This window comes from Triturus cristatus, chromosome 4_2, assembly GCF_964204655.1.
Source record: "Triturus cristatus chromosome 4_2, aTriCri1.1, whole genome shotgun sequence".
In the NCBI taxonomy this organism is placed as follows: Eukaryota; Metazoa; Chordata; class Amphibia; order Caudata; family Salamandridae; genus Triturus; species Triturus cristatus.
The window spans coordinates 816,066,703-816,083,938 of record NC_140586.1 but is presented as its reverse complement, the minus strand read 5'-3'; the positions used below and the strand labels follow the sequence as shown (position 1 = coordinate 816,083,938).

Sequence of the window (17,236 nt, the reverse complement as noted above, 5' to 3'; positions counted from 1 at the left end):
CAGAGGATGCTTTACAGCAGGCCCTGCACAGAGAGGATGCTGTGCAGCAGGCCTCGCCCAGAAAGGATGCTGTGCAGCAGGCCTCGCCCAGAAAGGATGCTGTGCAGCAGGCCTCGCACAGAAAGGATGCTGTGCAGCAGGCCTCGCACAGAAAGGATGCTGTGCAGCAGGCCTCGCACAGAAAGGATGCTGTGCAGCAGGCCTCGCACAGAAAGGATGCTGTGCAGCAGGCCCCGCACAGAAAGGATGCCGTGCAGCAGGCCCCGCACAGAGGATGCTGTACAGCAGGCCCGCACAGAAAGGATGCTGTACAGCAAGCCCCGCTCAGAAAGGATGCTGTGCAGCAAGCCCCGCTCAGAAAGGATGCTGTGCAGCAGGCCCGCACTGAAAGGAGGCTTTACAGCAGGCCACACAGAGAGGATGCTTTACAGCAGGCCCTGCACAGAGAGGATGCTGTGCAGCAGGCCTCGCACAGAAAGGATGCTTTACAGCAGGCCCTGCACAGAAAGGATGCTTTACAGCAGGCCCTGCACAGAAAGGATGCTATATAGCAGGCCTTGCACAGAAAGGATGCTGTACAGCAGGCCCTGCACAGAGAGGATGCTGTACAGCAGGCCCTGCACAGAGAGGATGCTTTACAACAGGCCCTGCACAGAGAGGATGTTTTACAGCAGGCCCTGCACAGAGAGGATGCTGTGCTGCAGGCCCTGCACAGAGAGGATGCTGTGCTGCAGGCCCTGCACAGAGAGGATGCTGTGCTGCAGGCCCTGCACAGAGAGGATGCTGTGCTGCAGGCCCTGCACAGAGAGGATGCTGTGCTGCAGGCCCTGCACAGAGAGGATGCTTTACAGCAGGCCCTGCACAGAGAGGATGCTTTACAGCAGGCCCTGCACAGAAAGGATGCTGTGCAGCAGGCCTCGCACAGAAAGGATGCTGTGCAGCAGGCCTCACACAGAAAGGATGCTGTGCAGCAGGCCTCGCACAGAAAGGATGCCATGCAGCAGGCCCCGCACAGAGGATGCCGTACAGCAGGCCCGCACAGAAAGGATGCTGTACAGCAGGCCCCGCTCAGAAAGGATGCTGTGCAGCAGGCTCCGCACAGAAAGGATGCTGTACAGCAGGACCCGCTCAGAAAGGATGCGGTGCAGCAGGCCCGCACAGAAAGGATGCTGTGCAGCAGGCCCTGCACAGAAAGGATGCTGTACAGCAGGCCCCGCACAGAGGATGCTTTACAGCAGGCCCTGCACAGAGAGGATGCTGTGCAGCAGGCCCTGCACAGAGAGGATGCTGTGCTGCAGGCCCTGCACAGAGAGGATGCTGTGCTGCAGGCCCTGCACAGAGAGGATGCTGTGCTGCAGGCCCTGCACAGAGAGGATGCTGTGCAGCAGGCCTCGCACAGAACGGATGCCGTGCAGCAGGCCCCGCACAGAAAGGATGCCGTGCAGCAGGCCCCGCACAGAAAGGATGCCGTGCAGCAGGCCCCGCACAGAAAGGATGCCGTACAGCAGGCCCGGCTCAGAAAGGATGCCGTACAGCAGGCCCCGTCAAAGGATGCTGTGCAGCAGGCCAGCACAGAAAGGATGCTTTACAGCAGGCCCTGCACAGAGAGGATGCTTTACAGCAGGCCTCGCACAGAAAGGATGCTGTGCAGCAGGCCTCACACAGAAAGGATGCTGTGCAGCAGGCCTCGCACAAAGGATGCCGTGCAGCAGGCCCTGCACAGAGGATGCTGTACAGCAGGCCCCGCACAGAAAGGATGCTGTACAGCAGGCCCCACTCAGAAAGGATGCTGTGCAGCAGGCCCGCACTGAAAGGAGGCTTTACAGCAGGCCGCACAGAGAGGATGCTTTACAGCAGGCCCTGCACAGAGAGGATGCTGTGCAGCAGGCCTCGCACAGAAAGGATGCTTTACAGCAGGCCCTGCACAGAAAGGATGCTATATAGCAGGCCTCGCACAGAAAGGATGCTTTACAGCAGGCCCTGCACAGAGAGGATGCTTTACAGCAGGCCCTGCACAGAGAGGATGCTTTACAGCAGGCCCTGCACAGAGAGGATGCTTTACAGCAGGCCCTGCACAGAGAGGATGCTTTACAGCAGGCCCTGCACAGAGAGGATGCTTTACAGCAGGCCCTGCACAGAGAGGATGCTTTACAGCAGGCCCTGCACAGAGAGGATGCTTTACAGCAGGCCCTGCACAGAGAGGATGCTTTACAGCAGGCCCTGCACAGAGAGGATGCTTTACAGCAGGCCCTGCACAGAGAGGATGCTTTACAGCAGGCCCTGCACAGAGAGGATGCTTTACAGCAGGCCCTGCACAGAGAGGATGCTTTACAGCAGGCCCTGCACAGAGAGGATGCTTTACAGCAGGCCCTGCACAGAAAGGATGCTGTGCTGCAGGCCCTGCACAGAGAGGATGCTGTGCAGCAGGCCTCGCACAGAAAGGATGCCGTGCAGCAGGCCCCGCACAGAAAGGATGCCGTGCAGCAGGCCCCGCACAGAAAGGATGCCGTGCAGCAGGCCCCGCACAGAAAAGCTGCCGTGCAGCAGGCCCCGCACAGAAAGGATGCCGTGCAGCAGGCCCCGCACAGAAAGGATGCCGTGCAGCAGGCCCCGCACAGAAAGGATGCCGTGCAGCAGGCCCCGCACAGAAAGGATGCCGTACAGCAGGCCCCGCTCAGAAAGGATGCCGTGCAGCAGGCCAGCACAGAAAGGATGTTTTACAGCAGGCCCTGCACAGAGAGGATGCTGTGCTGCAGGCCCTGCACAGAAAGGATGCTGTGCTGCAGGCCCTGCACAGAGAGGATGCTGTGCAGCAGGCCTCGCACAGAAAGGATGCTTTACAGCAGGCCCTGCACAGAAAGGATGCTCTACAGCAAGCCCTGCACAGAAAGAATGCTGTGCAGCAGGCCCCACACAGCAAGGATGCTTTACAGCAGGCCCGCACAGAAAGGATGCTTTACAGCAGGCCCTGCACAGAAAGGATTCTTTACCGCAGGCCCCGCACAGAGAGGATGCTGTACAGCAGGTTTCGCACAGAAAGGATGCTGTGCAGCAGGCCCCGCTCAGAAATGATGCTGTGCAGCAGGCCGAGCACAGAAATGATGCTGTGCAGCAGGCCCCGCACAGAAATGATGCTGTGCAGCAGGCCCCGCACAGAAAGGATGTTGTGCAGCAGGCCCAGCACAGAAAGGATGCTGTGCAGCAGGCCCCGCACAGAAAGGATGCTGTGCAGCAGGCCCCGCACAGAAAGGATGCTGTGCAGCAGGCCCCGCACAGAAAGGATGCTGTGCAGCAGGCCCCGCACAGAAAGGATGCTGTGCAGCAGGCCCCGCACAGAAAGGATGCTGTACAGCAGGCCCCGCACAGAGAGGATGCTTTACAGCAGTCCCCGCAGAGGAGAGGATGCTTTATAGCAGGCCCCGCACAGAAAGGATGCTGTCCAGCAGGCCCCGCTCAGAAAGGATGCTGTACAGCAAACCCCGCTCAGAAAGGATGCTGTGCAGCAAACCCCGCTCAGAAATGATGCTGTGCAGCAGGCCCAGCACAGAAAGGATGCTTTGCAGCAGGTCCCGCTAAGAAAGGATGCTGTGCAGCAGGCCCCGCACAGAAAGGATGCTGTGCAGCAGGCCCCGCACAGAAAGGATGCTGTGCAGCAGGCCCCGCACAGAAAGGATGCTGTACAGCAGGCCCAGCACAGAAAGGATGCTGTGCTGCAGGTCCTGCAGAGAAAGGATGCTGTGCAGCAGGCCGTGCACAGAAAGGATGCTGTGCAGCAGGCCGCGTACAGAAAGGATGCTGTACAGCAGGCCCCGAACAGAGAGGATGCTTTACAGCAGGCCCGCACAGAAAGGATGCTTTACAGCAGGCCCGCACAGAAAGGCTGCTTTACAGCAGGCCACGCACAGAAAGAATGCTGTACAGCAGGCCCCACACAGCAGGCCCCGCACAGAAAGGATGCTGTCCAGCAAGCCCCGCTCAGAAATGATGCTGTGCAGCTGGCCCCGCACTGAAACGATGCTTTACAGCAGGCCCCGCACTGAAAAGATGCTTTACAGCAGGCCCCGCTCAGAAAGGATGCTGTGCTGCAGGCCCTGCACAGAAAGGATGCTTTACAGCAGGCCCTGCACAGAGAGGATGCTTTACAGCAGGCCCTGCACAGAGAGGATGCTTTACAGCAGGCCCTGCACAGAAAGGATGCTTTACAGCAGGCCTCTCACAGAAAGGATGCTTTCCAGCAAGCCCCGCACAGAAAGGATGCTTTACCGCAGGCCCCGCACAGAGAGGATGCTGTACAGCAGGCCTCGCACAGAAATGATGCTGTGCAGCAGGCCCCACTCAGAAATGATGCTGTGCAGCAGGCCGAGCACAGAAAGGATGCTTTACAGCAGGCCCTGCACAGAAATTATGCTGTGCAGCAGGCCCCGCACAGAAATGATGCTGTGCAGCAGGCCCCGCACAGAAATGATGCTGTGCAGCAGGCCCCGCACAGAAAGGATGCTGTGCAGCAGGCCCCGCACAGAAAGGATGCTGTACAGCAGGCCCCGCACAGAGAGGATGCTTTACAGCAGTCCCCGCAGAGGAGAGGATGCTTTATAGCAGGCCACGCACAGAAAGGATGCTGTACAGCAGGCCCCACACAGCAGGCCCCGCACAGAAAGGATGCTGTCCAGCAGGCCCCGCTCAGAAAGGATGCTGTACAGCAAACCCCGCTCGGAAATGATGCTGTGCAGCAGGCCCCGCACAGAAAGGATGCTTTACAGCAGGCCCCGCACAGAAAGGATGCTGTGCAGCACGCCCCGCACAGAAAGGATGCTGGGCAGCAGGCCCCGCACAGAAAGGATGCTGTGCAGCAGGCCGCGCACAGAAAGGATGCTGTGCAGCAGGCCGCGTACAGAAAGGATGCTGTACAGCAGGCCCCGAACAGAAAGGATGCTGTACAGCAGGCCCCGAACAGAGAGGATGCTGTACAGCAGGCCCCGAACAGAGAGGATGCTTTACAGCAGGCCCGCACAGAAAGGATGCTTTATAGCAGGCCACGCACAGAAAGAATGCTGTACAGCAGGCCCCACACAGCAGGCCCCGCACAGAAAGGATGCAAGCCCCGCTCGGAAATGATGCTGTGCAGCAGGACCCGCACTGAAACGATGCTTTACAGCAGGCCCCGCTCAGAAAGGATGCTGTGCTGCAGGCCCCACACAGCAAGGATGCTTTACAGCAGGCCCTGCACAGAGAGGATGCTTTACAGCAGGCCCTGCACAGAGAGGATGCTTTACAGCAGGCCCTGCACAGAGAGGATGCTTTACAGCAGGCCCTGCACAGAGAGGATGCTTTACAGCAGGCCCTGCACAGAGAGGATGCTTTACAGCAGGCCCTGCACAGAGCGGATGCTTTACAGCAGGCCCTGCACAGAGCGGATGCTTTACAGCAGGCCCTGCACAGAGCGGATGCTTTACAGCAGGCCCTGCACAGAAAGGATGCTTTACAGCAGGCCTCTCACAGAAAGGATGCTTTCTAGCAAGCCCCGCACAGAAAGGATGCTTTACCGCAGGCCCCGCACAGAGAGGATGCTGTACAGCAGGTCTCGCACAGAAATGATGCTGTGCAGCAGGCCCCGCACAGAAATGATGCTGTGCAGCAGGCCCCGCACAGAAAGGATGCTGTGCAGCTGGCCCCGCACAGAAAGGATGCTGTGCAGCAGGCCCCGCACAGAAAGGATGCTGTACAGCAGGCCCCGCACAGAGAGGATGCTTTACAGCAGTCCCCGCAGAGGAGAGGATGCTTTATAGCAGGCCACGCACAGAAAGGATGCTGTACAGCAGGCCCCACACAGCAGGCCCCGCACAGAAAGGATGCTGTCCAGCAGGCCCCGCTCCGAAAAGATGCTGTACAGCAAACCCCGCTCAGAAATGATGCTGTGCAGCAGGCCCCGCACAGAAAGGATGCTTTACAGCAGGCCCCGCTAAGAAAGGATGCTGTGCAGCAGGCCCCGCACAGAAAGGATGCTGTGCAGCAGGCCCCGCACAGAAAGGATGCTGTGCAGCAGGCCCCGCACAGAAAGGATGCTGTACAGCTGGCCCCGCACAGAAAGGATGCTGTGCTGCAGGTCCTGCACAGAAAGGATGCTGTGCAGCAGGCCGCGCACAAAAAGGATGCTGTGCAGCAGGCCGCGTACAGAAAGGATGCTGTACAGCAGGCCCCGAACAGAAAGGATGCTGTACAGCAGGCCCCGAACAGAGAGGATGCTGTACAGCAGGCCCCGAACAGAGAGGATGCTTTACAGCAGGCCCGCACAGAAAGGATGCTTTATAGCAGGCCACGCACAGAAAGAATGCTGTACAGCAGGCCCCACACAGCAGGCCCCGCACAGAAAGGATGCTGTCCAGCAAGCCCCGCTCAGAAATGATGCTGTGCAGCAGGCCCCAAACTGAAACTATGCTTTACAGCAGGCCCCGCTCAGAAAGGATGCTGTGCTGCAGGCCCCACACAGCAAGGATGCTTTACAGCAGGCCCTGCACAGAGAGGATGCTTTACAGCAGGCCCTGCACAGAGAGGATGCTTTACAGCAGGCCCTGCACAGAGAGGATGCTTTACAGCAGGCCCTGCACAGAGAGGATGCTTTACAGCAGGCCCTGCACAGAGCGGATGCTTTACAGCAGGCCCTGCACAGAGCGGATGCTTTACAGCAGGCCCTGCACAGAAAGGATGCTTTACAGCAGGCCTCTCACAGAAAGGATGCTTTCCAGCAAGCCCCGCACAGAAAGGATGCTTTACCGCAGGCCCCGCACAGAGAGGATGCTGTACAGCAGGTCTCGCACAGAAAGGATGCTGTGCAGCAGGCCCCACTCAGAAATGATGCTGTGCAGCAGGCCGAGCACATAATTAATGTTGTGCAGCAGGCCCCGCACAGAAATTATGCTGTGCAGCAGGCCCCGCACAGAAATGATGCTGTGCAGCAGGCCCCGCACAGAAATAATGCTGTGCAGCAGGCCCCGCCCAGAAATGATGCTGTGCAGCAGGCCCCGCACAGAAAGGATGCTGTGCAGCAGGCCCAGCACAGAAAGGATGCTGTGCAGCAGGCCCAGCACAGAAAGGATGCTGTGCAGCAGGCCCCGCACAGAAAGGATGCTGTGCAGCAGGCCCCGCACAGAAAGGATGCTGTGCAGCAGGCCCCGCACAGAAAGGATGCTGTACAGCAGTCCCCGCAGAGGAGAGGATGCTTTATAGCAGGCCCCGCACAGAAAAGATGCTGTACAGCAGGCCCCACACAGCAGGCATCGCACAGAAAGGATGCTGTCAAGCAAGCCCCGCTCAGAAAGGATGCTGTACAGCAAACCCCGCTCAGAAATGATGCTGTGCAGCAGGCCCCGCACAGAAAGGATGCTTTACAGCAGGCCCCGCTAAGAAAGGATGCTGTGCAGCAGGCCCTGCACAAAGGATGCTGTGCAGCAGGCCCTGCACAGAAAGGATGCTGTGCAGAAGGCCCCGCACAGAGAGGATGCTGTGCAGCAGGCCGCGCACAGAAAGGATGCTGTGCAGCAGGCCGCGCACAGAAAGGATGCTGTACAGCAGGCCCCGAACAGAGAGGATGCTTTACAGCAGGCCCGCACAGAAAGGATGCTTTACAGCAGGCCCGCACAGAAAGGATGCTTTATAGCAGGCCACGCACAGAAAGAATGCTGTACAGCAGGCCCCACACAGCAGGCCCCGCACAGAAAGGATGCTGTCCAGCAAGCCCCGCTCAGAAATTATGCTGTGCAGCAGGCCCCGCACAGAAACGATGCTTTACAGCAGGCCCCGCTCAGAAAGGATGCTGTGCAGCAGGCCCCGCACAGAAAGGATGCTGTACAGCAGGCCCCGCTCAGAAAGGATGCTGTGCAGCAGGCCCCGCACAGAAAGGATGGTGTGCAGCAGGCCCCGCACAGAAAGGATGGTGTGCAGCAGGCCCCGCACAGAAAGGATGCTGTGCAGCAGGCCCCGCACAGAAAGGATGCTGTGCAGCACGCCCCGCACAGAAAGGATGCTGTACAGCAGGCCCCGCACAGAGAGGATGCTTTACAGCAGTCCCCGCAGAGGAGAGGATGCTTTATAGCAGGCCACGCACAGAAAGGATGCTGTCCAGCAGGCCCCGCACAGAAAGGATGCTGTCCAGCAGGCCCCGCTCAAAAAGGATGCTGTACAGCAAACCCCGCTCAGAAAGGATGCTGTACAGCAAACCCCGCTCAGAAATGATGCTGTGCAGCAGGCCCCGCACAGAAAGGATGCTTTACAGCAGGCCCCGCTAAGAAAGGATGCTGTGCAGCAGGCCCCGCACAGAAAGGATGCTGTGCAGCAGGCCCCGCACAGAAAGGATGCTGTGCAGCAGGCCCCGCACAGAAAGGATGCTGTGCTGCAGGCCCCGCACAGAAAGGATGCTGTGCTGCAGGCCGTGCACAGAAAGGATGCTGTGCAGCAGGCCGCGTACAGAAAGGATGCTGTACAGCAGGCCCCGAACAGAGAGGATGCTTTACAGCAGGCCCGCACAGAAAGGATGCTTTACAGCAGGCCCGCACAGAAAGGATGCTTTATAGCAGGCCACGCACAGAAAGAATGCTGTACAGCAGGCCCCGCACAGCAGGCCCCGCACAGAAAGGATGCTGTCCAGCAAGCCCCGCTCAGAAATGATGCTGTGCAGCAGGCCCCGCACTGAAACGATGCTTTACAGCAGGCCCCGCTCAGAAAGGATGCTGTGCTGCAGGCCCTGCACAGAGAGGATGCTTTACAGCAGGCCCTGCACAGAGCGGATGCTTTACAGCAGGCCCTGCACAGAAAGGATGCTTTACAGCAGGCCTCTCACAGAAAGGATGCTTTCCAGCAAGCCCCGCACAGAAAGGATGCTTTACCGCAGGCCCCGCACAGAGAGGATGCTGTACAGCAGGCCTCGCACAGAAAGGATGCTGTGCAGCAGGCCCCACTCAGAAATGATGCTGTGCAGCAGGCCGAGCACAGAAAGGATGCTTTACAGCAGGCCCCGCACCGAAATTATGCTGTGCAGCAGGCCCCGCACAGAAATAATGCTGTGCAGCAGGCCCCGCACAGAAATGATGCTGTGCAGCAGGCCCCGCACAGAAAGGATGCTGTGCAGCAGGCCCCGCACAGAAAGGATGCTGTGCAGCAGGCCCCGCACAGAAAGGATGCTGTGCAGCAGGCCCAGCACAGAAAGGATGCTGTACAGCAGGCCCCGCACAGAGAGGATGCTTTACAGCAGTCCCCGCAGAGGAGAGGATGCTTTATAGCAGGCCACGCACAGAAAGGATGCTGTACAGCAGGCCCCACACAGCAGGCCCCGCACAGAAAGGATGCTGTCCAGCAGGCCCCGCTCCGAAAGGATGCTGTACAGCAAACCCCGCTCAGAAATGATGCTGTGCAGCAGGCCCCGCACAGAAAGGATGCTTTACAGCAGGCCCCGCTAAGAAAGGATGCTGTGCAGCAGGCCCCGCACAGAAAGGATGCTGTGCAGCAGGCCCCGCACAGAAAGGATGCTGTGCAGCAGGCCCCGCACAGAAAGGATGCTGTGCAGCAGGCCCCGAACAGAAAGGATGCTGTACAGCAGGCCCCGAACAGAGAGGATGCTGTACAGCAGGCCCCGAACAGAGAGGATGCTGTACAGCAGGCCCCGAACAGAGAGGATGCTTTACAGCAGGCCCGCACAGAAAGGATGCTTTATAGTAGGCCACGCACAGAAAGAATGCTGTACAGCAGGCCCCATACAGCAGGCCCCGCACAGAAAGGATGCTGTCCAGCAAGCCCCGCTCAGAAATGATGCTGTGCAGCAGGCCCCAAACTGAAACGATGCTTTACAGCAGGCCCCGCTCAGAAAGGATGCTGTGCTGCAGGCCCCACACAGCAAGGATGCTTTACAGCAGGCACTGCACAGAAAGGATGCTTTACAGCAGGCCCTGCACAGAGAGGATGCTTTACAGCAGGCCCTGCACAGAGAGGATGCTTTACAGCAGGCCCTGCACAGAGCGGATGCTTTACAGCAGGCCCTGCACAGAAAGGATGCTTTACAGCAGGCCTCTCACAGAAAGGATGCTTTCCAGCAAGCCCCGCACAGAAAGGATGCTTTACCGCAGGCCCCGCACAGAGAGGATGCTGTACAGCAGGCCTCGCACAGAAAGGATGCTGTGCAGCAGGCCCCACTCAGAAATGATGCTGTGCAGCAGGCCGAGCACAGAAAGGATGCTTTACAGCAGGCCCCGCACAGAAATTAAGCTGTGCAGCAGGCCCCGCACAGAAATGATGCCGTGCAGCAGGCCCCGCACAGAAATAATGGTGTGCAGCAGGCCCCGCACAGAAATGATGCTGTGCAGCAGGCCCCGCACAGAAATGATGCTGTGCAGCAGGCCCCGCACAGAAAGGATGCTGTGCAGCAGGCCCAGCACAGAAAGGATGCTGTGCAGCAGGCCCCGCACAGAAAGGATGCTGTGCAGCAGGCCCCGCACAGAAAGGATGCTGTGCAGCAGGTCCCGCACAGAAAGGATGCTGTGCAGCAGGTCCCGCACAGAAAGGATGCTGTGCAGCACGCCCCGCACAGAAAGGATGCTGTACAGCAGTCCCCGCAGAGGAGAGGATGCTTTATAGCAGGCCCCGCACAGAAAGGATGCTGTACAGCAGGCCCCACACAACAGGCATCGCACAGAAAGGATGCTGTCAAGCAAGCCCCGCTCAGAAAGGATGCTGTACAGCAAACCCCGCTCAGAAATGATGCTGTGCAGCAGGCCCCGCACAGAAAGGATGCTTTACAGCAGGCCCCGCTAAGAAAGGATGCTGTGCAGCAGGCCCCGCACAGAAAGGATGCTGTGCAGCAGGCCCTGCACAGAAAGGATGCTGTGCAGCAGGCCCCGCACAGAAAGGATGCTGTGCAGCAGGCCGCGCACAGAAAGGATGCTGTACAGCAGGCCCCGAACAGAGAGGATGCTTTACAGCAGGCCCGCACAGAAAGGATGCTTTACAGCAGGCCCGCACAGAAAGGATGCTTTATAGCAGGCCACACACAGAAAGAATGCTGTACAGCAGGCCCCACACAGCAGGCCCCGCACAGAAAGGATGCTGTCCAGCAAGCCCCGCTCAGAAATGATGCTGTGCAGCAGGCCCCGCACTGAAACGATGCTTTACAGCAGGCCCCGCTCAGAAAGGATGCTGTGCTGCAGGCCCCGCACAGAGAGGATGCTTTACAGCAGGCCCTGCACAGAGCGGATGCTTTACAGCAGGCCCTGCACAGAGAGGATGCTTTACAGCAGGCCCTGCACAGAGAGGATGCTTTACAGCATGCCCTGCACAGAAAGGATGCTTTACAGCAGGCCCGCACAGAAAGGATGCTTCCTGCTCAGAAAGGATGCTTTACAGCAGGCCCGCACAGAAAGGATTCTTCCCGCACAGAAAGGATGCTTTACAGCAGCGCCCGTGCAGTGGTCGTGGGCTGCGATGGAAGACGCAGCAGGCTGGCACCGCAGCCACTGGGAGCCTGTAACCCTTAACAAGGGTATTTTAACGACCTCCAGGGGGAAAGAAGGTCCCCTCTTTGAAATAATGTGACTGTGGTTAATGTGGAAACCTGATGTGGGAAACTTGGTAGGACCGTTGTTATCCTTTGACTTGAAATAATACCTAAACACTCTAGCAGTGTGGGAAACACGGAGCTGGAGTCCAAACTCAAACTATCTCCCAATTTTTGTTTTTTAGGTTAGTGTACAGGTTTGCTGGTTCAGTCAGGTGTGTTTGTCTGTTACTGCTCTGCAGGTATGTGATGCATATTACATTCAAAGCTCAGTAATAGAAAAATAATTGATTCTCAAAGAAAGGTAATCTGGCGGAAGATATCTTTACCTGTTGAGATACTCCTGCTGCTACACACCCTCTAAATGTCGGTGTCTTCCTTCCCCAGCCAATCCCACCATCAAAACACGCCTGTGTCCCCTGGCCAGGAGTTAAGCTTCACTGTCACTCATAAATCGTGATACTTGCTCACCTAAGTGCAACCAAGGTGCACAAATAGATGTCTGAGTTAGCCGAAAGTGAACACAGTGTAAAAACAAACGCACAAAAGCCTGGCAGTGTGCATGGATGGGTGTATAACAGAACACTCCATGATAATATTGTATGAAGCCTATTAAAGACTGCCGCTCAAGTATCTACCAAGAGGTCACATGCCCATGGGTATTCGGAGCACAGTCTTTCTTTTATCTTTGCTAAGCTAGAAAATGATCTCTGAATGGCCTTAAAAAGTTCTCTGTTATTTATAAAAGGGACAAACGTGGTTGTTGTATGTGGTAAAAGCAGAATGCATATGACCTTTGGATATATGTTGTCCCTTGACCTACTGCCGTAAAGGTTTGCAGGATGCTGCTGGTTATTAGAACGGTTAAGGGCTTGGCAGACTCTTGGAAGCCTCACTCCCTGTGGCAAGTGAGGGTTTGTTGTTGCCAGGGCTCCCCCACCTGTGCCAGCCCTCTGATCTTTGACACTGCACTCTTCTGAGCTTGAGACCAGCTCGCCGGGTAACAGTGTTGCCTATGCGCTTGATGTAAGGTCAATTGGTATAAGAGTCTATGGCCAAGGGTTAGTCTTTGGGCTCAAGGCACATGAAGTTAATGTCAGTCGTTGAAGTCTGATGGGATTGGGCAGGAAGGGATGGGAATCGTGTATGCACTGTTTCAATCTTTTCTCAACGCTATCTATGCCTGGGTTCAAAGCCAAGTCTTTGAGACTTTTTTGTTGGTGGTGTGGTCATAGTTGGAGCTTTCTCGTCATACCGAGAAATTATAAACATGTCCTCTCTGAGTGATCAGCACATCTGTAGTTACTTAAAACTAGCTAAATGTTGAGCAACGACAGTGCATTTATTTGTTATTCTTTGCAACTTTAGCGTACTGTGTCAATGTTATCTAGTGTCTAAACCACTCATTGTGTGACCTTCTCATGGTGCTCTTTGTGGCCTTTGAAAGAAAAAGCTGATGTTTATACTTCCTCTTTCTGTGGTGCCTCATCAGAATCTCCAACCCCCTGTGTGCCCACTGCCGAGGAGGTGATGTCAACCACCAGCACGCTCTCACTCCTACGACTGCTGCCGGCCTGCAGCACCTCAAAATCCCACTAAGTGCCGACTGTGCGGTCGGCACTTCTCCTTTAGTGTTTCTCACGACCCAGCAGCCACAGAGCAACCCCGCTAGTCCCTGCTACAGCGGTCCGCTCCAGTGGAGGTAAGGAGGCGTGTGGCGTGAAAGTACTTAACACCAGCCCCATAATAAGTGAATGGAACCAAATACTAACACAATCAGTTAAGAGTGTGGTTTGGGGTGCATGTCGCATAAATGCTAAACGCATAAATACTACATAAGAGTCTTAATGCTCTGAAATGATTACCCTTGATATATGGAACAACGTTTAAGAGATGAGGCTGGTCCAGAACTGTTTTTCCGCGTTGATCTCAGACCTCTCCTTTTCTGTCACCGGGGCTTGTAGAACATTGAGACTGTAACATTAGTAGTTCAAAGTCTTCAACAAGTGCGGTGAGGCCTTGTTTGCTAGCAAGACACTGTGTGTACTGATACGTTACAAACCCAAAGTATTTGAAACCCAATGAGGTCTGATCCATATGTATTGATACTAGCCCTGACCTGAGCACACATTCTGCACCAGGTGCTTCTGTAACCTCCATCTCAAAATGGCGTTCGTAATCGCACAGATCCCGGGGTTTGGATGTCGCTGTTCCATATACACATCTAGATACATTTCCTTCCATTTTCTTCGGGTTGCATACATGTTAGACCTGGCACCTTGGCGTGAGTTTCCCTTCCACTTTCTGATGGTGTGCCTCGATTGTTTTGCTGGTGTTGTCCGCTCAGGGCACTGCGCCACGGCTAATCCGTGCCGCAGTGCAAGTGCTCCCGAGGTAAAGTGTACCTGTAATTGGTGTCCATGATTGGTTTATTGGATTCACTGTCAGTCCCCAGTAAAGTGCACCAGGGGTGCCAGGGCTTGTGAATGCCAATGCTGCTGGTGGGCTTGCAGCGCTGGTTGCGCCACCCACGGAAGCGGCCTTGTAAAATGTGTCTAGGGTCTGCCACCGCAGACCCTGTGCGCGGTCCGGGACCGTCGCGCTGACTGCGCAAGTGCCCCCACTTGCCAGTCCCTAAACCTTCCCTTACCTACATATTAGCCACCCCTCTGGTAGGCCCAAGGGCAGGGTGCATTGTAGGCATAAGGTAGGACATGCCCTGATGTGTGTGGCATGTCTTAGTAGTGAATTACAGCCCTTTCCGTTCTTCACTATTGAAGGCTACCTGCTCTCCATAGGCCAGAATGGGCTGCCGGGATCACACCAACGCTGTGACCCCAGTGGACTCAGGGAGCATGGTAGAAGTGTCAAGTTTAGTATGCCTGAACTCAGGATAATAAAATACTTCTTGTAGTCAAGTTTACTTTAATATCCTGGGTTTGTAAATACTACTTTTAGAAAGTTAGTATTTACTGACCTGACCATCTCAGTCCGCCTCTGCTGTGTGTGTGTGTTCTGCCTGGCAACAGTAAGGAGCAGGGTGGGGGGATCCCCAGAGACAGGTTGGCTGCCAGGTGGTGGGTAGAGAGGTGACACCTGGATGGGTGGGAGGAGTACACCTTGACTCTTGGATAGACCTGTGCTCTGCCACCACAAAGCCGGCGCCACCCCCTGTGGGGCGGCTGATGTCTCTGCCCTGCTGCTGAAAGGAAAGAGCAGAGTCACCATAACAGAGTGCTCCAGAACTGGACTGAGCCAGGCCTAGGCCCCCTGGCGCTAAAGAACAAAAGAATCATGGTATAAAAGTAGGAGCCTGGCTCCTAAGAAATCAGAATCCTGTTTACCACAAAGAACCTCTGCCCGACTAGAAGGAGAAGAAGACGCCGGAGGAGCTGGCCTGCTGCTTGCCTTGCTGAGAAAGGAGAGGAAGAGACTTACTGGAAAGACTTTGCTACTTTGTGCTTGAACATTCTCCAAGGGCTTGATCTGAGCTTGCCCCCTGAACTGAACCCCAGGAACAGTGGGTTCTCTGTGCTTCTTGCTCATCCTCCAATTCGAGCCGTGTGGGCATCCCGCTGGAAAAGAGACTGCGCCCCTCATCGCCCCTCCTAGGGCCGTGACACTCAGAAGCTCGCCTGCCTCAAACCCGTGAGAGCCCCGCTCCGTCCCGAGCCGCTCTCTGTCCCCGGGCCAGGCCGCCTGCATCCCTGTCACCGCCTGCTACTGGAGCGCGCTGACCGCGCTATCACCCCTCCCGCCGGAAGCCGTCCGACGACTGTGATCTACGCCGGGTCATCCAGCTGCACTGACCGTGCCCTGCGACCCCGCTTCGCTATCCCCGGACATCTCAGGCCGCGCCGCCCCCGCTGTGGAGACCCTCCTGCACCGCCGTGCTAAAGGGTCGCTGGCCGCGCCTGCCTACGTGCCCACACCTGCTGATTGAGGACCCAAGAACACTTCCCAAGCTGAGAGTCGCACCGACCTGTGCCGACTCTCCACATCACGAAAGAAGTTCCAGTATCGGGCTCGGGGCCCGCAACGCCTTATTTCCCCGTTCGCAGGAGCCGATCTCTGTGAGTACTGGAACCACAAGTAACATTTGCAAGAGACTACAAGGTCTCCATTTGAAGCTACGAACAACGAACATTTGCCTGCTGTACAACCTGGTGGCATAGCGAAAACGTTATTGGTCTTGTGATAAGTCTGCTGAGATATATATACCTTATTTTTACATAAAGAATCGTATTGTTATATATATCCAAGTCTGGTGTCCGTTTCTGGGGGGATTGATGTATTTACTGTGTGTATGATTGTAAGTGCTTAACCAACAACGCCTGAGGAATCGCCTTGGCTGCTCACGCCACGCACCTAGAGGGTGAGCAAGGGTCATTCGCGAGGGGTTATCCTGCGCCCTGACGTGGAGGAGAGGGTTCCTGCTTGACACAAGGGCAACCTTGCGCCAACCAGAGATCCCCGACTCTAACAATACATTACTATGTGTTAATGCTTTTTGGGTGTAAACACACCATAACCATCTAAACCGTCTCACCTTATAAATGAGTGTCCCACGAACACCAAATCGATCTGTTGTTGTATTCTCTATGTAGTGACATTTGAACTCTAACAGGGAAATTGTATTGGAGCCTATCTACCATGAAATGCATACACCGGCTATTTCTTGCCGAGTAGTCCATCACAAATTCCTTACTAACTTACCTCCTTGCATTTGTAAATAGAATGATTTCTTACATTACAATGTGTGGGGTGTGAGGTGTGTACATTCAGCCCAGTCGAGGTGCTATGATGATGAAAATGACTACTTTGTCGTGCAGTTGATACCGAACCATCACCTAAAATTAGAATTTGCTGTGGCTAGACGTTGTGCCACCAGTGGCACTATCATCGCTCACCGACACCAGCACATTGCATCAATGGTTGCCTGCTGCTGCCTGGCCCTCTTCCTGCCCCCTTGCGCCTGTTGCACCTACGCCCCACTCACTGCCTTTCATTCTTATTTTCGGAACCCTTACTAGACACCACAACCCACTGTTAAAGGAAATGAGCATTACATTAGTGCTTCCTGGTAAGCCGACACCCTGCTAAGCCAATTTTGACCTGTTCACATTGCATGTTCCTTCTCAAACCAACATCCTACATTGTTTCCCCACATTCTCTCAACTCTGCTGCTCCCGCCTCACGTGCAACCTCCTCCAAAGGCACGTGCATCCCACACCATTCTGTACGTTTTTGTCTCAGCCTTCAGCTGCCTCCCCTTTAGACTCTACAATGATCATGTACTTCCCCCTCCATCTCTGACAGTTATTATTATTATTATTATTATTATTATTAATGAGTTTTATAACGCGCCTGGTTACCCTTGGGCATCCCCGCGCTCATCCAGAAAGAGACGCCATAACATGAGGCACCGGAAGTTAGGCAGGAAACAGGTGAGTTTTTAACAGCTTGCGGAAGCGTAAGAAACTTGATTCCAGGCGTAGGTACAGTGGAAGGGAGTTCCACAGAATGGCCACATTGATGGAGAATCTTCTGCCCCCAGTTCTTGCCTTCCTTACTCTCATGACCTGCAGCAGATGTTGATGGTCCGAACGAAGGGAACGAGAGGCCTTATAAGGTTGCACCATATCCCGTAGGATAGGAGGGCCTTTCCCCTGCAAGATTTTATGGGCCATGCAGAGTGCC

General features: G+C 55.7%; 1 protein-coding gene across 5 annotated transcripts in view; it reads left to right on the top strand.

The window, feature by feature from the left end:
* Positions 1–17,236, top strand: part of MAST2 (microtubule associated serine/threonine kinase 2) — a 1,353,759-nt gene that overhangs the window by 854,627 nt on the left and 481,896 nt on the right. For 3 of the 5 annotated variants that reach the window (XM_085602760.1, XM_085602762.1, XM_085602763.1), the window contains one exon: positions 13,029–13,238. The exons of the other annotated variants lie outside the window; for them this stretch is intronic. In XM_085602760.1, coding sequence (XP_085458886.1) covers positions 13,029–13,238 — 210 coding nt within the window. The remainder of the gene's footprint in view (positions 1–13,028; positions 13,239–17,236) is intronic. 5 annotated transcript variants of the gene reach the window in all.